We start from the raw sequence: 23,193 nt of genomic DNA, 5'->3' as shown, positions 1-23,193 counted from the left end.
TAGAAATATCAGTCAGAGTGCTGTGTCTGCAATGGACCCTTCCAAGTTGGACGGGTTGCATTATAAGCTGTATCTGCACATGGTCGCTGCAGTCAAAAATAGTTTATCTCAGTTCTCACTCAGCTGTAAGTGGGATTGTAAACCAGGGAATTACTTTGGGAGGGGGTATACAGCAGGAAGTTCTGCCTGTTTTCCAACACTGAGCATGCTGGTGCTAGCCCTGTGAACTCTTAGAGAAGAAGAGGAGTAGAGTTCAGTGCGAATTTGATTTTAATAATGAAAAGGAAATGTATTGGAACAATTACAGAAAGTCATTCACAGTCAAAACGTCTAAATCATCATAGGAACCTTTCCTCTGTGTGTGCAAAATTTGCTGCCTTTAAAAAATAACAGGTCTGGTCCTCCTAAATGCACTTTCTATTACCTCTTTCTTGTGCCTGTTCTCACAGGCAGTAGCTTTTTCTTTATGACTGTCTTGCTGTGCAGGAGACCTAGATTGTATCTTCAGAGGACAAAAAGGTGAGGAAGATGCTGAGAACAGCAAGCTGCTTCTGCTGATTTAGAGTTCCCGTGCTGGCAGATGCCGATTATGGTGTAGGGAAAAGTCCCCACGGTACTCCATTGGGGAAGAAAAGGAAATGTCTGTAACCTAAGAACTGGCTTCTGCCGCCAAGAGGGGAAGGGAACTGCACCAGAAAGGGAAGTAAAAGCGGGAAGTGAATGTGCAGCATCACCATGTGAAGAGCCTGTGCTTCTGGTGCCTGCTGCCGTCTCTCATTTTCTGCCAAAAGCTACAAAGCAGGTGGTGAGCACTTGGCATGAAGTTCCCTGCAGCAGCTGCAGTGTGCACAGAGGCCAGCCTGGAGAAAGAATCACACTTTGGACAAAATGCCAAAGCGTGGCAAATAAGGGCATCCACATTCACCCGCAAACTCATCCTTAATGTTTTTTTTGTTTGTTTGTTGTCCATCCAGTAGGGAAGATAGGAAGAAAAACTACAGAACTTGGCATTTAACCTAGTCTTAGGTAAACAGCTCTGCTACATCTCTTTAATTACAGCATAAAAACATTCTGCTAGCACAGCAAATTCCTTGGGCTCACAGCTGAAATCTGGACTGCCTGCCGTACTGGGTACTCCCTGTAATAGATACTTGAAGTTCAGAGGTGGGGAAGTCAAATTCAAAGGCTGAATCTTTAGACAGGGCCCAAGCTTCTTACCTATGGGGACTCTCCTTTCTAGAGCCAGCACTGCACAAGAAATTGGGTGCGGGTTTGCTGTGGTCACAGCTATTCATACCTCTGATGAAGCTCTTTCTTAGAGCTTCTTTGGATCATACATAACCTACTCTGAGCTGAATCCTAGAAACTACTGCCAGGTTTTCAATCTTATCCTGACTCCAGGCCAGTCCTCTCTTGAACCACAGTGTGAGGAGGGGAAAAAAAGACCAGTTGCCAGCAACAACTACTTGGCAGCAACCTCAAGAAACACTTTTCACTGTCTGCCATCATCTGCAGCAGTTCCCTCTGCATGGACAGTAGGTGAGTCTTGGTGCGTTGTTGGTGAACTGCGCCCTCTGCTCCAGGCCCAGCCTTCCCACCATCGTCAACCCAATGGTGTGAGAGAAAAGCACTCTGAGCAGGTTGACCCTGAAGAGAGATGCAACTCCTGACTACGCTGGACGTGGCAGCTGCTGGAGGCCCAAGCCCCTCTGCCACAGTCATGGTGAGTGGTAACATTTACAGTCACTTGAAAGGAGGAAAACTTGACCAGCTCCAACTGGCCATGTTGGGAATCCCAGACTAGGTAAGCTGTATGAGGACTGGGGGCACCACACAGTATACTGGCTTCAGAATTAAGGTGTCGTTTCCATTAGAGTAGCTCAGTCCTCTCTTCCTGGGACGTCACCTTGAGAAAGCATCCAAAAATCAAGTCCAGCTTCATTCTGGGAAGCAAAGGCCAAAGCAGAAGAATGCTCAGTAACTGAAGGTGCCCAATCATCCTTAGGGGCAACACTGCTCCCTCCTACTGCCTGGGAAGGAGTTGAAGCAACTGTCAGGCCTGCTCTTCTCCCTCGTTGGAAACGTGTCGGTAGCCGGGGGGCTGAGACTGTATGCGAAAGAGTACAGTCAAGAGGAGGATTATAAGGAGGAGGAGAATGGATCCACACACAGCCAGACCCACAAACAGTTCTGCAAGGGAGAAAACAAGTGGTCAACATGGTATTGTCCAGGCTTTCCTCTCCTGCCATGCTCTGGTCCAGCCTGGGCTCACCTGTGTCATGCACGCTGCTTGCTACCTGGCATTCTTGCTCCCAGTCCTGGGGAACAACAGGATCTGTGAGTTCCAAGAATCTTTGCAGTGGACACTTATGCTGACAGCCAGGGATTGTCAGTGGAAAAGGTTCCTTCCCACTCTCGTTCCGGAAAAACATCTCCACAGAGAAGTTACTGAAAACAAAACACAGCTAGATGTTTGGTTTTTTTCTCCAGCTGCAGTCATCCCTTCCCAAAAACTCAGTGTGCACACCCTTTCCTTCGTTCTGGTGGTAGTTTTCCTCCTAAGAGTCTGCCACTAGGAGCAAGATTGCATCCCCCTAGGGTGGAGTCTAGCCTAGGTATCTAACCCTTGAGGTGAAATCACAGCAGACATCTTTACTGCAGCCCTCACCCATCATCCTCTTGGTACAGCTCAAATAAATGACATGAGGCGTATGGTGCTTGAATCTTGTTGTAGACATCTAGAGCCATCTGCAGTGCCACAAGTGTGGTGTCATGCTGAGAAAGAGGGAAAAAAACCAAATCAGTCACCCTTATGGATGTGGCAGGGCAGCTCAGACTGTACCAGTAACGGACAGGGGACGTCACCTTTGTAACTTCCATCTGGAAGAAGGGAGAGAACCGGTGATTTGTGATGGTGCCAGAGAAGGGGAGGAAGTGAAACAGCCATATGTATCCTGCATTGTTCTTTAAGAATTAACCTCTAGGGAGCGATTTGGGAGAGAAGCTTGACTTTCCAGTCAGTAGGCTGCTGGAAAGGGGGGATGACTCTGTGTCTACACTGCTGAAACATCACGTCTGAACAGCATCAACCCGTCTACCAGATAAATACAGCAGTGGCTCCCCAAAGTCTGCCAGTCTCATCCACAAGCCTGAGCTAGCAGGAACAAGCTGCAAGTTGGGAATTCTCAGTGGCCCCAGAGGAATGATGCCAGATACTGCACATCCCACCCAGCCGGAGGCAAAGGTGCATGTCCTCCTGATCACTGCATGGGCTGTAGAGAAGCCAGAAAGGGTTAAAACTATCACCACGCCCCAATCCCCTGTGAGGAGGAGATGGATAAAAGCTAGCCCCCAACCTCTGACTTACCGCTGAATAGGCAAGTAGTTTCAGGTTCTGGTGGGCAGAAACATTTGCTGCTTTGGTTAAGTTCTTCCTTATGTGATTCAGCAGGACCCCTGAGGAAAGGGAACGGCTGGTAAGAGGCAAAAACTAGACAGAGCGGCATGAAGCTCCCTTCCCAGTGCACTCACCGCCTTGCAGACGAGCTTTTTCTACCCGATTGTGGATCCCAAAGAGAAATTCAAACCCAAAGTCTTTTAGTTGCTTCAAACGAGTCATGACATCTGGTGTCACCCATGCAGGCAAATCCATTTTGTGTGCTTGCTAGAAAGAGAAACAGAATACTTATCTGCAGGTAGCACGGATCGCAGATTAGTCAGAGAATGGGAGTCGGGGTGTCTGGAGTCTGGGCCATACTGCTACTGATTTCCTATATTATTTTAAATATGCCCCTTTCCTATTTACGCTTCTGTCCTCACGCTGCTGTGCTGTATACAAAGAATATATGTGGGTTTTAACGTTGTTTCAGAAACTAATAATGAGAAGCATAAAGATTAAAATCTAGGAGCTACACTTCTGTGAAAGCACAACTGGAGCGCAGGGTTACGTTGTAACACCGATACAATAATCTTAGGGCATTTACATGTGGCTGATTCTGCCCTGCAGATGGCATGCAGTCAAAAAAAAAAAAAAAAAAAGATAAGCGAGAGAGCACAAACTCAAGGTTTCTGGTGTACCTGCAGCACAATTTCCCTGGAGGCTCTGAGGGCCACTGAATGCTACTGGAGAAAGTTAGCAAGTGCTCTGCAGACATAATACTGCGATGTGCCACTGACAAAGCCCAGTACTCAAACCCAGAATACACAGAACTGGGAACCAAGAGAAAAACTTGCTTCACAGCCAACCCATTACAAGAAAGGATTAGTTATACTTGCAGACAAACAGCAGTTGTGGTTCCCTGGCATTACTCGGAGCAATTTTCTATGCCACATCCCATTAAACTGCCAGAAGATGAGGCTGAATATCCTTAAGAGCCCATTCTGTCTGAGTGGTTTGGAGAAATTCCCATCAGCAACTTAGATATTTAGTTAGTTGTTCATTAATTTACAACGAGAATAGCTGGTAAGTTCAGCTATTTCTTGGACTTTTTTATTTTCTCCCTCCAGATGGCAGAATGAAGCTACTGGCTCAGGTGAGAAAAACAATCCTTCTCTTCAAGGCACTGTTTGTATGAGTTTTAGAAGAAAGGAGGAAGCCCAAAGCAGCTGAAGAGACGGATCAGCCTGAGGGTATAGTTTTGAGAGTAAACCTCCCCTTCCTCAAAACATTCTGGTTTCATTTCAGGACAGTGAGCTATTCTCCAAGTTCTTGGGGATTACAGTGGTTGTCAGCTGGCTGCCTGGGCCCAATCTGCAGGCTCGTTAAGTGAGTCTTGAAAATGAAGATGATCTTAAATTCTTGATCTCTCTGACCGAAGTATTTTTTGTTAGTGACAGAAGTTGCTTCGCTGGGATTGTTACAAGACAGGAGATTGGGTTTGTGATACAAAGGGCAAATTTACATAGTGCAATGCAGCTCTGAACTGGAATATTCTTAGCTTGCAGCAACTCAGGCTGCTACTTTACATAGCAAAGTGCAATTCCACGCACATTTATCTTTTACATCCCCAAAATAGTACATACCACTGTATACCACTACCAGCAAGCTAAATAGAATTGCACCTCCACAGAATTAGCATGACGCACTGTCAAAATGCTTGGGTTTACTGCTTCTTCCACAATTTGCTAGTTTGACATGAAAGATCTCTATAATTTACTTCATTGTGCTGCATAGTTATACGCAGATAAACTTGTGTGCAATGACTGTAAGTCTCCTGGATACTCCTGTAGCATTATCACAGCACAGCTAACCCGATTTTTGATTTTGTTTAAGCCTTCATGAGAAGTGCTTTCAACAAAACACCACATGAATACAGAGTTTGGTGCCCCAGCCCAGACAGCAAAAGGGTAACATCTGTCTCTAGAGTCTTTCTCTGGCAAAGGTCAAAAACTAGATGTGGGTGAACCCCACTTAACCTAGAAAAGCATTATTTTCTTTTAGAGATGGCATTAACAGAAGCACAGAAAGAAAAGCGAGTGATCTAAAGTAACAGAGAGCTAGAGGTAGAACCGGGAATAGTCCTAATTTAAGCTCCCAACTTAAACCATAAAGTTAACGCTTCTTCAGTTTCCGGAGATCTCATTTCTACCTTATTTATAACTCAGACTTGTCCACAGAGATCTAAAGATTTCAGACTGCAGTAATTTTCTAATGACTTTCAAAAGAGATACTTATTATGCAGGTGGGACTTTTTCTGGCTCTGGCACGATATATATCTAAGCTATGAAGTGGGAGGTTATAGGGTACAAAAGTAGGTAATTCTTGGCACGTGCTTCTAGTGAGCAGGAACTGTTATTATTCTGAAATTAGAACATTACTTCTAACTGTAGGGTGGGAATGGTGAGAAGTTTTTTTACGGGATTTTGCAAAATAATTTCCCACCAAATCCAGTGAGTCCTAAAGACCAAATTCCCATGGCTGTAAGATGATGGCCCAACTTACTTCACAGAACAGCGTGTCATACACACTCCAAACACACTCGAGAGAGACATCCCGGATCCCAGTCTCGTTTGCCACCATCTGCAGGAATTGCTGTAGGTATGAGAAAAGAGAAAGGCCTTCAATTTTCTAATCTCATACTGTATTACTTGCACAGGTATTCCTACCCTTTTCTCAGAACTCTGATTATACAGAGGTGATAATACTTTAACTACAAGCCTAAGACCACCTTATCTCATGCAAACAATCACTTACCCAATTCTCTTTGGTCTTATTTATGTATTCTGCTGAGTGCCGTGTTTCATTCTGTAGCTGTTCATACCGTGGACAGGGGGTCAAAGGAAACTTCAGTAGCTGGGCAGAGACAACAAGGGCAGCTAGGTCACCGAGAACACTGAAGTACAGAATTTGCAGTCAACACGCGCGACTGTCATGAAACCCTGACGAGTGGGATGCGTCTATAAACAGGCTCAAGTACTGCCTTCTAACATATTCCAGATGTGGTCTGCTGAGGCATTGCAGCTAACATGTTGAGTGAACACAGCCCCTGAATTCTCGTCTTGCTCTGAGAACAGAAGAACCTTTGCAAGGTAGGTCCCAGGAGCAGTTCAAGACAATCTGAACTGAGACTGAAGCAAAGACTTCTGGAGAAGTTGGCGTAACACACTATATTTGAGTAGTCAGTACATATCCTTGCAACTAACTTACCCTTTCCTCAGACTCGGGCACTGTGTGCACGGGGATAGGCTGCCAGGAGATGTTAGGGTTGAACATCTGTTGTCCCTCTGGGGGATACAGCCCTGCCAGATTGGTCTCCGCACTCATCAGCGTCCGATCACAGTCTGTGCTGCGGATGAAGATCTGCCAGGGACAGGGATAGCGCACCATTAGTAATGCTATCGTAAGCAGTGATGCTCAGACGCGGGACGACACACTCGCCGAGGAACATTGCCAAGTGCCCTGCAGCTGCTTACGGACAAGAAGATAACAGGATTTGAGGTGACCTAGCCTGCTGATATCAGCATGGACAAAACTGTAAGGACAGACACAAAGACAATTTGGTGTGTAATACTGGAGTGGTCTGTTCTGGATCAGTGGGATAGCCAGATGATGCACTGTGTGGAGGTTACAGATAGAAAGGAGTCTGAGTATGAGGAAAAGTCAGAGACAAGCATGACAGAGATGCAGATAATGATGGGCACAGATAGGAAATGCGCTGTATTTACAGAGCAGGACTGGGGCAAACTCCTGCATTCAGTTCTCAGTTCTAGGAATGACCTGCTGTGCTCATGAAAAAAACCTGGCTTCTCCAAGCCTCAGTTTTAATGCCTGAGAAACAAAGACAAGAGTGATCTGACTAACAGGAGAGGAAGAGAAAGGGGGACCTGGGATTTTATTTGATCATTGTGGGCTCTTGGGATTAATGGTCCAAGACTTTTCGTTCCAGAGCTCAGAGAGAGAGATCTGAGCCAGAAAAAAGGGAAACGAGAAAAATAGAGAAAAGTTCAGAAGATCAAAATGGCAAAACCTTGGTATTCTGGTATCTGTGTGCTGAAAACAGTTAGGGGGAGATTGGAGAGAAACCAGTGATAAAACAAGAGGAACACATAGGAAATCATGAAAGAATGTCCTAGAAAACAGCGTGTTGAATCTGAAACAAGAAGAACAAAAAGCCAGAAGAATGAAATACAATGCCAAGACTGGGATTTTTTTTTTTTAAATGTTAAATGAGGAGAGAGAAACATAAGAAAAAATACATATGCTCACTCTGTATAGCATCTCCCATGTGAAGTGTATCTCAAAACTTAACAGTCATGAGTTAAAAAAAAAAAAAGTTGTATTTTCTCTGACAATTTCTACCCACTTTTACCTCTTAACTGTGGCTTGAAAACAACTGACCCTGTACTCATTAGACAGGATTTCTTTCATCCTTGGTAAGCTCTGAAGAAATAGAAAGGAAATATTTTAAAAGGTCTAATTCTAGAAGTGTCATAAAAAACCAATTAAGCCCTGAGCGTACATGCTTTCTTCAGCACCTTTTGCCAGGGCTCCAGCTTGTCGCTGAGTCAGGTGACAGACGGTCATATGGTGTCACCCAGAGGCAACACTTCTTATAAGGGAGGTTGCTCAACTCGAGCAGAGGTTTGGGCTTGGTTAGCAGAACAGCTTTTGTTTGCATACGCCTTGGTTTGTTTTTCCTTCTCAAGCAAGACAAGGAAAACAGTTTCAGCTGGCAAAAGCTTTTTAAGAGTGAAGTATGTTTGGAAAAGAACTACTGAGGAAGGTTAAAGGATCTGTGTTTGAGCTGATGCTGGAAGTTTTGTTGATAAAGCAAACGTGAAAGAAGGGATGTAATCTGAACTATGTCAAGCTGGAAGTTCACTGGGGAGCCCAAAAAGGGGGGAAACAAAGACAGAAAATCAGATGGAGCTTCTCAGTTTGCCCCATCTGGTCAATCACCCCAAGTGAGCTCAGATAAAATCACTGAACTGACACAGGGCCAGTAGTGGGACAAGAGGTCTCGACTTGGCCCGCTGTCCATCCGAACCACGTGATGGCATGCCTCTCCTCACGACGCTTGCTCATGTTCTGGTTGACTCACACCTCTTTGATCAACCAGCAGGAGTATTTGAGGGGATCTTCTATTTCCTTGCTTTTTTGGATCTTTCAGATTTCCCCCTGTGCTTAGCCCGAGGGCTCCATTAACTTTTTAGAAATTAAACCGACCAGTTTCTCCAGAACTTTTATAAAGCGTGGCAACATCCTGGCGAGAGAGAGAGAGGAAAACCGCTGTCTTTGGGGGACTGAAGCTGTTGATACTTTATGAGTGAAGACAAGCGAGAGGGTCACTTCTGCTTAGTGACTGCTGCTTACACACACAGACTCCCATGGGATCCTGACCGAAGAGCGCTGGGGAGGGGAGGGCAGGGCAAACGCAGGCTGCATTCTCGTCAGCTGGTGTGATAAAAGAAAAAAAAAAACCAAACCGAAGCAAAAAAAAACCCCAACCCCCTCACAATCTCGAGGAAGAAACAAGCACCGGCTACCGCACAGCATTCCTGTTTTGCTCCCCCGCCACTGCAGAGCCGGCGCCTTTCCCGGTCTCACAGCGGGGCCGTTGCTGCGCGGCCTCAGGCCGGATCGCCTCGGCAGCCGCCGAGACGCTGCCCGATCCGTGTACCGTTCCCGTCCCCCCCGCCCCGAGCCCCGGTGCTGACCTCCTGCCGCCGGTACGTGTCGCTGAGGAAGCCGCGGTAACGCCGCCGCAGGGCCTGGCCCAGCTCCCACTGCTGCCGCATCCCCACCTGCAACGGCACCGGGCGTTATCGGCGGCCCCGGCCGGTTCCCTCTCAGCCCGCCCGCCGCGGACCCCACACGCACCTGCGTGAGCTGCCCGAAGCCCTGGGGCCAGGCGCCCTCCTGGAAGGGGTCCCGCGGGTAGGCCTTGATGGGAGAGCGGTCTCCGTGCCGGTACACCTGCGGGCGGCACCGCGTCACAGCCGGCCCGGTCCGACCCGGTTCCCTCCCGCCCCCCCCCCCGCCCCCCCTTTCCCCTCACCAGGGTTACGAAGCGGAGGCTGCGGGGCCGGGCGGGCGGCGGCTGCTGCAGGCAGAGCGCCATTAGGAGGAGGACGGTGCCTCCTCCCCAGCCGCACCCCGCCGCCATGGCGCTTCCAGCCGCCGCCGCTCGGAACCGAGCCGCCGCCGAACCGCGGGGCCGCCCGGACGCAATTTTCCTGAGCACAGCGGAAACGCCGCGACCGGGCCCGGGTCGGCCGCCACTCCCGGGGGGCGGGGGGGGGAGGCTGGGCCTCAGGCGGGTCCCCGGGGCTGCTCCCGCCTCCCGAGAGGGGGCGAAGGCGGAGCCCGGCGGCTGGGACAGAGAGCGGCTGGGTCCCCTGAGGGAGTCGCGTACGGTCGTGGCGGTCGGTCTCCGCCGGGGTAACGTGCTACCGGGCGGGCATCCGCTGGATCCTCGGCCGCGGGCCTGGTAGGTGCCGTTTGAATAGAGGGGGAGAGCGTAGGCGGCTAAGCGAAATTTGTGATGCTTAGGGCTCGCCTCCGCCTACCCGCGGGCAGGGGCAGGTGATTACGTGGGGGGTTCTGGGCATTCCCTTTTCTTCGAGAAAAGGAGAGAACCGCGGCTCTCGCTTTCCGCGACGAAACCTCGGGGGCCGGGAGCCTCCGCGGCTCCAAGCCCAGCTCGTTTTGCCGTGAAGGGCGGAGAACCGGCGGCGGCTCCGCGGCGGGCACGGAGGAGCCCGGGACGAGGGTCTGACTCCCTCCCTGGCCGCTGTTTCCCTCACCCGTCATTAACGGGCAGGGTTTAATTGCGAGCTGGCCTCCCCGGAGCGGGGGGGGGGGGCTGCCTCCGCCTCTCACCGGGCTCACGGAGCGGGGGGGGGGGGGCGGGCAGCGCCTGCACGTGACCCGGGGCCGCGCGTGACATCACCGCCGCGGCTTTCCCCCTCCCCGCACCGGGAACGGGACCGGGCCGCCTCTCCCGCCGGCGGCTCGGGCACCTGCGCTACCGGGGGAGGAGGAGGAGGCGGCCGCACATCGCCGAGGAGCTGCGGGCCGCGCCGGTAACTTTTCTCCTCGGTTGTAGCTGTGGGGACGGCGGGTGGGCGGGCGCTGCCGCCGCCGCCGCCTCCTCCTCCTCCTCGCCGCCCGCGGGGCCGGCCCGTCCGCTCCGCCTGTCCGTGACTCACGGCGGGGGGGACGGGGACGCGGTCTCCCACTCCGCGGCCTGTGCCGGCCCGAGCCGCGGCAACGCTTCCTGGGAGCCGGTACCGGCGGCCCGGCGCTGCCCGCCCTCCTGTGTGGTGCTGCCGGTCGGGCCGGGCCGGGTCCGGTCGGCGCTGGAAGGTGCTGGAAGGAATGGGGGGCGGCGGGAGGAAGGGAGGGGGCTCGCCTTCTCGGCGAGTGCTGGCGGTCGTGGGTTGTTGGCGTTGCAGGCAGCAGCAGGGCCTGCCGCCTCGGGCTGGCAGCGGTTGCGCCCTTGGAGAGGAGGGTCCCCCTGCGAAAGAGGTCGGAGAATGGGCAGCAACCGCAGGTGGATGGACGTAGCAAGTCAAAGCAGGCGTTTAGGGAGAGGGGTATCAGCGACTCGTGGCCGTTACTGTGCGTCCAAAGAGCCTGGATCTCTGTCTGCTGTCTCTGGAGATGCTGTCGGGTGCAGCACGGAGATGTTTACTTGCTTTGTGGTAACTCGTTAGCTCTCCTCTTCCCTTGTTTGCCCTGCTCAGCTCTGCATTTCTCCGTCTCGTTCACCTGTTGCGCCCTGTCAACCCCGATTGCGAGCTTTCTAGGACACAAACTCATCCGCACAGCTGTCGGTTTGCATGGTGCTGTTAAAAGGTAACTTTGCTTACGTTGGTGATGACTCTTCATTGTGCCATTTCACTGATGCTCCTTGTGCTAAGGTCCATGGATCTGTCAAGACAGGTATTTCGTTATAGGCCAGAAGCAAACCTTGGATCACCAGTGAAAGAGAAATACCTTATTTCCTGAAATTTCCTCCCTGCCTTTTCTTTTTCCTAAAGGCACAGCTGGGCCCTTCACTGCAAGGCTTTTCTGAGGGAGTCTCCAACACTGAGTCACATTTCTGACTAACTGTTTGGATCACTGCATGTCAGCCAGTTTCTGGCTATGACTGCAGGTTATGTTTGTGCGTGGGGAAGAGTCCTCTCAGCTCTGCTGCTCGTTCCAAGGTATGTGGAGTATCTGCTGTTCCCCGGGTGTCAGGGAGAAGACTGTACCTGAGGACAGACAGAAGAAAAAGGAAAAGCTGTTTTTTACTTTAGCGAGTGGTGGGCTTGGTTTGTGGAGTAAGTGAGTCTTAATCAAGGCATAACCCCCCTGCTGAGGTAGAAACAGAAAAAAATGTCTTATCTTGTAATTAAGGGAGCAAACGCAGTTTGAAAATTTCAGCAAAGTGTTGCTGAGCTCAGCCCTTCTTTTCCTTTGGGCTCTGGAAAGAGAGCACTGGACACGGTACGCATTGTGCCAGGACCAGATGGAGTTTGGCCTTGCCGTGCTTCTCTGCTATCACACCTGTGGCACGTTTGCCAGAAGATTACTGCTGCCGCAAGATTTATGAGGGCAGACTGACTGTGTGTGGCTTCCTGGCATAACCCCTTTTTGAAATCTAGCACTGAGTTCTGTGATATTTCTTTCTCATACATGCATGTGCCCATGCATCCTTCTTCATACAGGAAGGCCAGCTTGTGCAGGAGAAAAGCAGGGGTGAAATTAATTAACAACCTTCTCTCTCCCACCCCCCAAAAATAAGAGGTGGGGGGAATAAACCCAAACCAGCCTCAGGTAGGACAGAACATGAGTTGTTGCACAGCTGCTTGGGAGTTCTCTAGCTGCCGGAGGAAACCTGCAGCTACTTGTATTGTGAAGGGATGCAAGGAGAAGTACTGTAGCAGGGACTATATATATAAATTGCCTAATCTAAAAAAGTAAGAAACAGGAAACTTTATCGCAGAATTAGTGTGTCCTGGCTGTGTGCCTTGGGTTACCGTCGTCGGTTGTTTCCAGTTACTGCTGCTGCAGCTCTCTGTGCCTTGTCAGCATGTTTCCTTTACCAGCTGGCTATGCAGCGAGGAGGCAGGCAGAGGGTGTGCAGACAAACAGGTGTGCAGCCGTACAAGTACAGAGCATGAGTTTGCTGCCTTATCCTGATCTTGCACCTGCAGAAAGAGTCGTGTTTCCAGCGTGTTAAAGTGCGTTTGATTGCTATGACTTTTTTTTCCCCCCCCAAGAAAGATGCTTTCTGTAGGATTAGTTCTCGCAACTCGGCACACTTGTTCTGTGGTAAGCAGAAGGATGATTTTTTTGCTGTTGTTAAATGTTTGATCCAGTGGTGATGGTGTCAGACCTCAAAAGTCATGTCTTTTGTAATTAGATTTGGTCTGTGATTGTATGGCTAGCAAGATTGACAGTTTTCAAAATTTTAAGTTTTGAATTTAAGGTCTTTAACTGTTGCTGTTTTTCAGAAGTTGTGTTGCCATCTGCCCAAGGAAGAGTATAGAATATAATATGCTTTGTCTTGAAGGCATTGAGGGGTGATCTGCTTTCTGCTCTGGAAGCAGCTGCTGTGAAAGTCTCATTGTTGCAGATGTGTGTGTCTTTGCATGTTGAATAGGAAAGCTTATCAGATTGTATGTCACTGCCCCCCCCCCCCCCCAAGTAATAAGATTCACAGACCTGATGCTCTTGGAGAAAAATCAGTGTTTCAGAACTGAGGTGTCCGTGCCTGTGGCAGGGGGGTTGGAACTAGAGATCTTTAAGGTCCATTCCAACCGAAACCATTCTATGACTCTGTACAAAGACACCTTGTTTCACTGGGGGAAACTGTTCTGCTGGTCTGCAGTAGGATATGTTACCTTGTTTTTCTCACAGCCTAATAATTTAGGAAGGCAGAATCCCGTTGTCTTGGCTGTGGAAACTGTCTCGGTGGGAAGGAACCTCATCTTAGGAGGGAATTCAGGGGAATGGTTCCTGCTGACAGGTACAGGTCTGCATCTGGGCTGCAAACAGGTTGAACTTGGTCATTAGATCATACTTCTGCTAATATACAACATTTGACTTAGCATTTTCGTTGTGGTTACTGCAGCTAGAAGCTGTACTGTAGTCAGTTTGGTTTTGAGAGATGTATATAATATTGTTAAATTAGATGAGGCTGTCCACGTTCTGGCAGATCTTAAAAGTTTCTCTATTAGAAGTAGTACGATGGGTTACTTTAGGACTCCTGTGTCGTTTTTGTTCTGTGATGTCCTTCTCAGGACAAAATACCTTTTTTCTGTTTTTGGGGCATAGACAAATTCCTTTCTCGTGTCCTCACTAAAAAGGAGACACCCCTGGAGCCAGCGTAGCTTGCACTTTTAGATCTAGAGATCTCAAAACCAGATTTCCTGTAAAGCAAAATTTCTTTACTGAGTGTCAAAAAGAAACTGTTAAGGTGATATACTCAATTTTGGTGTAATTTAATAAATCGCTTTGAAGTATGCACTGTCAAGCTTTTAAGTATCTTATTTGGGGAGGGCAAAGGCTAATTAGGGTAGTGCACAGAGGAGAGCAGAACACTGCAGACCTTCCAGTATGTTTAAGGGAGGGGAAAAGATAAACGTTTATTTAGTGGGAAGTTGGTGAAGAAATGAAGAGAACAATGTTAGAGAATGAGAAATCTAATTCTTGTTTTGCACAGACGAAAACTAGTGTCTGTAGGATTAAGTAGGAGAACTATCTTGTGGGATGTGAGGATAAAGCAATTTAAAAGCCATGCTGTAGAGTCAGGTTGTATTGTGTATACGTAGAAACCTCTCTGAGATGTAAATAAAAGATGTTGGGTGAGTATCAGAACGATTGCTAAAGCAGATGACTGACAAGAGAGTAGGTGTCTCCTGGCATGTAAGGCTTTTTAGTTTGTTTTAAGGTTTTAAAAAAATATTGGAAAATATACTCGTTAAATTTCTTGAAACAAACCAGGCATGGAAGTTGTATCCTTTTTCCCTCCAGGGAGAGGGGCTGTCTTGGCCTGCTCCTCCTATCACAACTATGAAACAAACAAGGTTAATTGGTTTAAATCAAGGCTTCCCCCTTGCTGATTTAAATCATGATTAAAGTTGGTATTTTAAATAATTCATTTAAGCTTTGTTTTGCTTTTGATACTTCCTTAAAAGGAAAGTTTATTCGAATTGGTGAGGCTCATCTATTACGACGTCTTGCTAAACAGGTCGATACAGTGTATCTACATACACCCATTTATGCTATTATATCACAGTAAATGTTTACATTAGAAAATGGTGGTTTGTATTTACTGGGTGAATAATTTCTTTCCTCATGACTTGTACAAAACAGCATTTGAATGAAAAGGTCAAATTAAATATGCAGGGTTTTTTATAATTACACTGTAATCACACACTGGATACATAAGAGCAAATATGCTTGCTGGAGTGTGTGCTATTAAAACTGACTTATTTTAACAGGGTAGTGTTATCTGTACTTAGCAAAATGAACTGGTTGGTTTTGGTCATCGTGTCCTTCCAGATCTTGGAATGACCGTAACTCATCCTCCCTTGTCTTGTTTTTATTCAGAGATTGGAAGAGAAACATTCCTCCCCCATTTTATGCTGCTTCCCCTAACTTTGAGTGAACTGAACTAATTTAATAAGTGAATTGAAGAAACTAATCTTTCTGCCTTTTTAAGAAAGGTTTGTTTGGTATTTCAGTGGATTCTGGTTCTGCAGACTTAGTGACTTTCTCGAGTTTAGGAAATACTCACTTTAAACACTCTCCAGCAACCATGTGCTGCTTGGATAGGGTGTGTACTTGTTTAAATGATTGTTTTAGGCTTTATCATAAGTTGTCATTAACTTAGAAAATAAATTGAATGAGTGTAATCTTGAAAAATGTGTGTAAAATCCATTTAAAGGAAAATGTTTGGAATTTAAATAGTCTATCTAGGGCCCTTAATGAAACAAGGGCAAAGAGGTAGGCTTCTGCAACAGCTCCATAGCGTATCTCCATTGCCAGGGACATACATGCAGAAATGTGCCAGCCCCCAGAGGACTCCACATGCCATGCCAGTGAATTTTCCTGGAGGATTTTACACAGTCAGGCTGTCAGATATGCACATGTAGTGGCTTCTTGTGCAGCCACCAGCAGGAACCCATGTGCGCATGTCTGTGGGCACATGAAGTTGCACTGGAACAGCCTTTGAGACTTGCTCTGGTGGTGCTTGCCTTGACATGCATGCACATATGCACACAAGGAGAGTCCTGTGGCCAGCCCTCCTCACCAGCATGCTTTGGCTTGCATGAGTACTGCCACTGAGGCAGGGCAGCTCACCCAGCTGCACGTTCTGAGAGTAGAAGGCGAAGCTGTCACCTCGCCTTCAAATACCAGCTTTGTGCTTCTGGTCTCCTGTTTGACTGCTTCGCACCCTTGGCCATTGTCTGTAGGAGAGGAATAATATTCTGGTTTCTGTGAGAAGTCCAGGAAGAAGTTCAACAGATGGCTTCTGTGTTTACAACTGGTGAGGGGCACAGAGTCTCAGGCACATGCAGGTCTGGGTAGGAAGTCCCAGGGATTTGATTTGAGGTCCATATAGCATGTGGACAGGCAAGGTTGCACTGCTAGACCTTTACGAAGGTGTCGGACTCCCTTCCTTAGCAAAGGAAGCGGGAGCTTCTGCCGTAAGGAGTGTTTTAAAATGTAAAATACCGATAAGCACAGATTGTATAATGTAGTTTCTGTTATCTAGGCGTGTCTGGGAAGAGGGGACTTAACTTTCTGAGCTATATGGGACTAAGAAGAATTTTCCCTTGGTTTCCAGGAAACTCCCAAGTTGCTGTTTGTTTTCCTAGAAGTAGAACAGGAGTGGAAAAAGCAGAAACCTTGTCCTGAAGAAAACATGAATTTTCTCCCAATCACCTGCACTTTGAGGGCATTTTCTATCATGCTGCTTTTGAGCAGCAGGCTGGGGGTGAAGGCTGAAGAAAAAACAAGAAGAGGCTGCAGACTTTGTCCTCCCTTATTTCAGTATCATCTCCAACTGCTACTCCCTGATACTTGCTCTGGGTGGTGCTTTTAGTGGCGTCCCAGAATCAGCAGGCCATCCCCACCCTTCTCCCTTGATTCAAGGATCAAAATAAGAAATCCAGCCACCTGTTGGCTTAGCCCCATTGCCCGCTCCCACACACTCCTACACGTGCTCACATTTTCCAGCATTGATTTTGGGTTCGCAATTATTTCTGAGAAGTCAGGCGATACAAGCTCTCTGACAGTATGATGTTTGCTTGCTTCCTGCCAACCCTGCTGGAGCATCAGTCTTTGCAGAACCACTGGCTCCTGGTTTGTCGGTGGGTCGTGTGTGATGGCTTCCTTCTCCTTGTGGCAGGTTTGCACTGGAGTTGGGAACAGAGTGGGCTCCTTGCAGCACGTTGCTGGTAACAAACCTGGACAATCTGATGGTTACGTTCTTTTGCTTTTTTCTCTTAGAGCCTTTGTGCAGACTTTCAATCTGTTCTGGGCTACGTTATTTGGGCAATAGAAAAGCATTTGTCTGTTAGCACCTCCGATCTCTTTGTGCCTTGTTAGGGCTCTTTCTGGATGGAAGAGGGCAAGGCCTCCTGGGTGCTTGGAGATAACCTGCGAGGAGGGTCGGTGGCTCTGGTTTCTCATCTGGTGGGTGTGCGGTGAGTGCAGCCATTTCACTGGCTGGTGTTTGAGCAGTGGACTCTGTCCGGCTCTGGACTGTTTTCCAGCTGAGTATTTGTGGTGATGTCAGGCAGTGTGAGAAGGGAACATGACTTGGCAGGACAAAGTCTGCAGAAAGTTCAGCTCCACATTTGGCCAAGAGCCTCGGAGGGAATGAGATCTACACACACATTCTGCTACACAGCCTGTCACACGCCCTCTCACATGCTCCCTTCCTGTCGCACAGATCCTCTTTCTCTCATTTTCAGACCTTTAACCCTTCCCTCTTAGATTCTACCCCGTGGGTTTATAAAAAACAAACAAAAAAATCCCTCCTTATTTTGCTGTTATTGTACCTTCGAAGTGTTTAGTTGCAATGACCCCCAAAGCAGAAATAGACTCTACAGGCCAGGATCCAGAATAGTAAAGTCAAAAGCAGGGCAAGTTTACTTTGCAACAGAGCTCATAATAGTCCTTTATTCTGACCTGCACCCCTGTGCCAGTCTTCACTGTGTTTCTTGGCATCTCTTCTGATCTCTCCTCTTGCTCTACTGCAGTCTTCTGGCCGATCTAGGTTTGGATACACACATCTGCTGCAGGGTGGGTACCCCTGCCTCTCTTCTCCCATTCTTCTAAGAGCAGTGTTAGCAAAACCTGCCAAAATATATCCCTGGTAATGGATGAGTGGGGAATAGACTAACAGTCAAGCTTACTTTGAAGCAATTTAAAACTCCATTCCAGTATCCCTCCGATGTGTTCTTTATATGGGTATTTCTGTCGTACTGTCATTTCTTCCTGACCTCTGTGCTACATCTAGGGATGATATTTCTATGAATGGAAAGCGGTACTTTTCCCCTACTGCCCTTAAGGGAATCTTAATAGTTTCCTGCCTGTTTTGCAATCCAGTACTGTATTTCTGTTTTGCCTGTGATCGGTATTGTTTTGATTGATGCTTTTAGGTGGGATGGCGCTTGGATACAAAGTGCTGTCTAGGTACATTATAAAAAGGCTGTTTCCCAGAAACAATCTTGTTTCAGTTATGGTGATATGCAGTATGCTGATGGAAGTACTCTTGGGGTAGGAGGAAAGGAGGAAATAAGAAAAATGAACAAACAATTGTACCGTAAACAGCCCTCTCCTTTATTGTGTTCTTTCTTCTTTTCCCTCTTATTCTTCATGTTCTTTTATTTCATAGCTTCTAGAGGATGGAGAAGACCAGTTTGAAAGAGAAGGTGGTCTGGACAAGGGCTAGGAGTTGCGGGCTTTTAAGTTCTCTTTCTGGCTTTGCTGTGATACATCCTACAGCTTTATGCGTCCTTTGTCATCTTGTCTTCCTAGTAAAATATTGCAGCTGCTGCTTACTGCTTTTATCTGTTTTAGTAGTAGTTCAGTGCTGACAGCGGATTGGGCTGTCTTCCTGCTCAGAGGAGTCAACAGCAGTTTGGGATACTGATGTTGAAGAGATGGGCTGAGACAACCTGGGGAGCTGAGCAGATTTCCCTTTTCTGGTGCCAGCTGATAAAGGCACTTGGCTAGAATAGGCATGGGTGATGAAATGTTATTCCCGTACTGTATAGTTCAGTGGAGATGGAATTATTTTAAGGAAACAATCAGGTAAACAGTATGTTGTGTGATTATTTATCATTATAATTTTCTACATGCAGAAAAAAGGCCTGCAGTGCCCTTTTCTAGGCAAAATCTAGTTGGTTCTCTTATTGCTTACGGACTAGGTTTAATCCTTTTCCCTTGCATCTCTACTATTGGCATGCTATTTGGGGTATTCATTCTTGTCTCTCTTTTTTGTTTGTTTGTTTTTAAGTTCTGATCTTGCTTCAGTTTGGAGATGGCATTGGGATGACATCTCAAATCTGCCGTGAGTCAGACTTGTGTTCCCTGAAGCAGGGCTGTAACATCTGTGGGACTGAGGGTCATAAAGGAGGAATGTAGGATCCAAGGTAGGAGTTTTCTTTTGTTCTGTAATGTGGCGCCCCTGTGGAAGTCCACAATGATCGAAGAGCCAGGCTTCTCTAACTCTTTTTTTTCTTTTTTCTTTTTTTTTCACTTCCGTGCAAGCCCCATTTTAAAAAAAGCAGCTTTTTGAACCTAGCTGGTTATTGCCATTACCTCTGATCTGGATGACACGGTGTATTTCCTGTCTCTTTTAAACCCTGTTCTCTGCGAAGACTAAGGAAGCTCTGGGTCTTAAAACTGTTGCTTCAAAGAACGACTGGCTGTTATGTTTTGGATAGCTATGTATAATTGTGTAGAACAAGGTATTGATGGCTGAGTAAAGCTAGAGAAGGAATCCAGAAAGAAACAGAGTCTGTGGACATGTTTTCCATGCTGCCATGGAGTGGCATTTGTAAGGAAACTAAGGTGGTGGGGTCAGATCTTGTTTTCAGCTGTCAGGTAGGACGTGATGAGCTGTCACTGCACGTAGGATGTGTAAGAGCTGGTCAGCAGCAGGAATAATGGGCTGCAAACACCTCAACTTTAATTTTCCAAAGCAGGGTCTTGCTAGTTAGCAGATTATTTTGTAGTAGGAAGTTTTTCTAGGTTGCTTGAACACTTTTCACGTTTGATTTTATTCTTTTTTTTGTGTGTGTGTGTGTATGCCTGGTGGTTTGGTTAGAAGTGCAAAAGAATTACACCATTAGCCAATACAGGGGCCCTAGGAAGAAAAAAACATGCAAACCAAAACCACCTTTGCATAGATAGACTTAGATGTGCAAGGGAAAAAAAAGACTTACTGGTAGAATAGCTTAATTTGCTTGGGGAAATTGTGAGTGGTACTGGCAAAAGAAAGCTGTTGCCGTTTTGAAGTGAATTTCCATAGGGGGGAGTTTGCTATTATAGCTGATGCTGACAAACATATTGTGTAGACAAGGCTCCAGGCTGGATCTCCTCCCTTCCCCTTCTTCCCAAGGAGTGGCAGAGAGCTGCTCTTTGCTCCTCTGCTAGCAGGAGGGGGCAGCTGCTCCGCTTTGTGTGTTTCATCCTCCTGGGAGGAGCACAGATGGGATTTTTCCTGTTGGAAGCCCCTGTCAAAGCCTCAGTTGTGCTTCCTGCCATCTGAAGGTTGGTGCTGATAGTGGTGTCGAGCTGTCAATGAGCTGGATTCGCAGCCAGACATGGGGGATTATTGCAGTCCAGCTACAAATGGCAAGTTCTTCTCATGTTCATCCCTGTGGGTGCTGCACAAGTTGGTGTCGCTCCAAAGTGGCTGTGCTCTGTCTACTCCCCATGTTGTGTCACTGGCTTCAGAGCTCATCTGGCCAGATGGAACTGAGAAAGGATGACTTGTCATTTTTTACAAGACAGCTTGGAGGGGAAGGTGGAGGAATGCTGCTACTGTAACATCTTCCTTGCTGTAACCCAGTGCATGCCCTAGTTCTTGCCATTCCTAAGGTGGTTATACTCTAGGTTAGCCAGAAGCTTGAAAGCTGAGGTGACAGTTGAAAGCTGAGGTGACAGTTGAAAGCCTAGAAGGGGTAGAAGGGACTGGGGCTTTTTTACCCAGACCTGGCTTGTACCGTTTTCCAGAGTTCAAGGGAACTTGTGTCAATGGCCTTTAAAGGAATTTCATGGCAGCAAGGTGGCCACATCACTCCTGATATCACTTGTTATTCATTTCCAGTCATTAACCAGGGAGAAGCCTATCTTCTCTTACCATCATCTCCTCTCTCTCCCTTTCTGCCTGTTTCTCTTTTCCCTCTCCCTTTGTCAGAGGGACTGATACTTCCATGCAAACAGGAAGGGAGGTGAGAGCAGCGCTGTGCGCAGTGTGAATGAACTCCAGTAACCTCATCTCCTTTCTCCTCCGTTCAGTTGCAGGACCAAGGGCATCTGGCAGTTGGGAGAGAGGGAGGGAGGAAACGGAACGGCACAGCCCATTTCAGGATCTTACCCACCCTGAAAGCAGTCACACATATACTCTTTTCCTCTTGCTCCTTGCGTTGACATGGCACTCTTTGATCAGGCAGAAACCAAGAGGCGAAGACAAGGGCAAAACCAAAACCTCAGTCTTTGACAGGCAAGGAATAATGAGAGGCAGGTGAGAGGGGAGGGAACATCTCCTGCTGGATGAGGCATGTGAAAAGGAGAGCTGAATTCTTGCAAAACAATTGCTAGTGGGGTGAGCAGTTCCTTTGCAGAGCTTGTTAGGTTCTTGGGTGGGACTGGAGTCAGCGCATTCTGTCTTCATCTGATGTACGATTTGGGAAGCCCTGTTCCCAAAATGGGGGCATCCACAGGCTGTGTAGGAAATAAACAAATCCTGTGCTCTGAAGATCATAGACAAGGAGTGAGTTTGGCTGGGGTTTTTTATGTGGAGCAAAGCAAAAGTACTTTGGCCTGTTTCTGCCCTAAATTATTGCGTTCTGTTTGGTAGTACAGTTGTGCCTTATGATTCCAGTTCACCTTGCTAACCAATTTGTTCAATGGAGAGAGACTTCTTTTTTGTTTCAGTCCTCTATCCCTTCTTACCTGCGGTAGGGTGGAGCTAGCTTGGAACTTCTGTTGCTGCCATTGTTTGTTTATAATAGCATATTCTGTGGGTCAAGAGCATCTAAGCCTTATTAGGTTAAGATTCAGAAATGTCTGCAGACCTCTTTGCATTTAGGTTGTAATATAAGGTCGAATTTTGGAAGGAAAAGTTATGGAGACTGCCCTCCAGTCTCCCAGAACTCACCTTTAGGGTGTTTTTCTGTAATAGCCTGACTTTCCCTTCCTCAGTTTCCTTCTATTCCTCTTAGGCGTACCATCTTTCAGAATAATGCCTTTCATCCTGCTGTACACCATCATTAGACCTTCCTGCTTCTCTTTCCCAGTACTCTTTCAACCAAGTGACACATGTTTGTTTATTTTAATCTGTTCAGTTCTTAGTCACTTCTGCTGTTGTTCTCTGAACGCTGCCATGCCATCCATACCCGACCTGGGTAGGAGATGGCATGCTGTGTGTTGAGACCAGGCTAAAGCCAAAGGAAGTCTTCACAGTGATAGCTGGGAGCTGCAGTGAGAACCCAGTCAAGCTTAGGGATGCACCAGATCAAAAGGAGAGACAAGTGCTTGGGCAAAGGCCATGCCAGAAGTCAGCAAAGTCATGGGTAATAAAGGAGTTAGCGGCAGGAGTAAGCCAAAGTAAGGGCAGGGGAGCATCTCAAACTCAGAGCTAGAGAGGCAGAGGTGGGCATAAGACCCTTAACTTGGGTGCAGGAGACCAGAATGCGGCTGCCCATCCCTGAGGAGCAGGCTGCACGGCCAGCAGTGACGGGTAGGGCTCTTGCATAGTTGGCAGAGGTCGCAACAACTTGCAAGGTTCACAGGCCAGTGCTGCACGCTTGGGCAGCTGCTCATGGTCAGCTGAAGCTTAGCTTGACAGCAAATGAAAGCAGTCAGGAAGCTGTAGCCTTTTTTTATCAGCTTGAGACTGACGGTGGCTTGCGAACTCCTTCCAGTTTATGGTTGTCTGAAAGATCAGAATGGATAGTGCAATTTCAAACCGTGTCCCTGCAGTTCTCTGTAGAGAGGGGTTTACAGCAGGGCCACAGAGCTAGTCTCCATTCCATGAGAGTTACAGAACCGTTCTTTCCATTCTTTGTAAACATACTGTTCAAAACCATTCTTTATGCTATCCTGTTGCACTGCTTTGCACACCTTGCATTTTCATGGTTTGTCCCTCCCATTGACAATCTGAAGTTAATTATTTTTCCCCATGAGTTTTAACAGTTTTCATATGTAATATTGCTTCATTTTCAAAGTGACAGATTTGCATAGGATTCTTTTTCTGTCCTGAAAGTTACAAGTGTCCCTTTCAACTTTTTCCTAGTTGAAACCTGTTATATGTGTACTTTTGCCCCGCTTACAGACCTACTAGCTGCTCCAGCATTTCTTGAGAAATGTGATGATGCAGAGGAAAGGAAGAGGAATGAGCCAACATGAGCTAGGAATAGCCTTTGTTTCTCTGAGACAGCTACAAGGTAGTACCAAGTTCCTTGGGAAGGTTTGTGAAAATACTCTGTCTGCTATGCCAGAGATGGGGTAGG

General features: G+C 47.4%; 2 protein-coding genes across 5 annotated transcripts in view; one reads left to right on the top strand and one right to left on the bottom strand.

The window, feature by feature from the left end:
- Positions 1-252: 252 nt before the first annotated feature.
- Positions 253-9,722, bottom strand: ACP2 (acid phosphatase 2, lysosomal). The gene is made up of 11 exons (XM_052782009.1): positions 9,498-9,722; positions 9,320-9,415; positions 9,157-9,243; positions 6,647-6,799; positions 6,194-6,292; positions 5,942-6,031; positions 3,532-3,664; positions 3,368-3,456; positions 2,669-2,775; positions 2,273-2,448; positions 253-2,190 (listed from the first exon to the last, which is right to left on the bottom strand). Exons 1-11 carry the CDS (start codon positions 9,603-9,605, stop codon positions 2,054-2,056), a joined length of 1,275 nt encoding a protein of 424 aa, XP_052637969.1. The 5' UTR covers positions 9,606-9,722; the 3' UTR covers positions 253-2,053.
- A 78-nt stretch (positions 9,723-9,800) lies between these two features.
- The window catches only part of NR1H3 (nuclear receptor subfamily 1 group H member 3), a 30,030-nt gene continuing 16,637 nt past the window's right edge, over positions 9,801-23,193 (top strand). Inside the window, exons 1-2 of one of the 4 annotated variants that reach the window (XM_052782011.1) lie at positions 9,821-9,929; positions 18,969-19,104. The gene's annotated coding sequence lies outside the window, so the exon portion shown is untranslated. Of the gene's footprint in view, positions 9,930-10,454; positions 10,525-10,786; positions 10,808-18,968; positions 19,105-23,193 lie in introns of those variants that run through there. The other 3 variants (XM_052782010.1, XM_052782014.1, XM_052782012.1) reach the window with 3 other exon arrangements.

Source organism: Harpia harpyja, chromosome 3 (genome assembly GCF_026419915.1).
Source record: "Harpia harpyja isolate bHarHar1 chromosome 3, bHarHar1 primary haplotype, whole genome shotgun sequence".
Classification (NCBI taxonomy): domain Eukaryota; kingdom Metazoa; phylum Chordata; class Aves; order Accipitriformes; family Accipitridae; genus Harpia; species Harpia harpyja.
The sequence above is the reverse complement of the archived record's forward strand: the minus strand, read 5'-3'. Positions and strand labels throughout refer to the sequence as shown.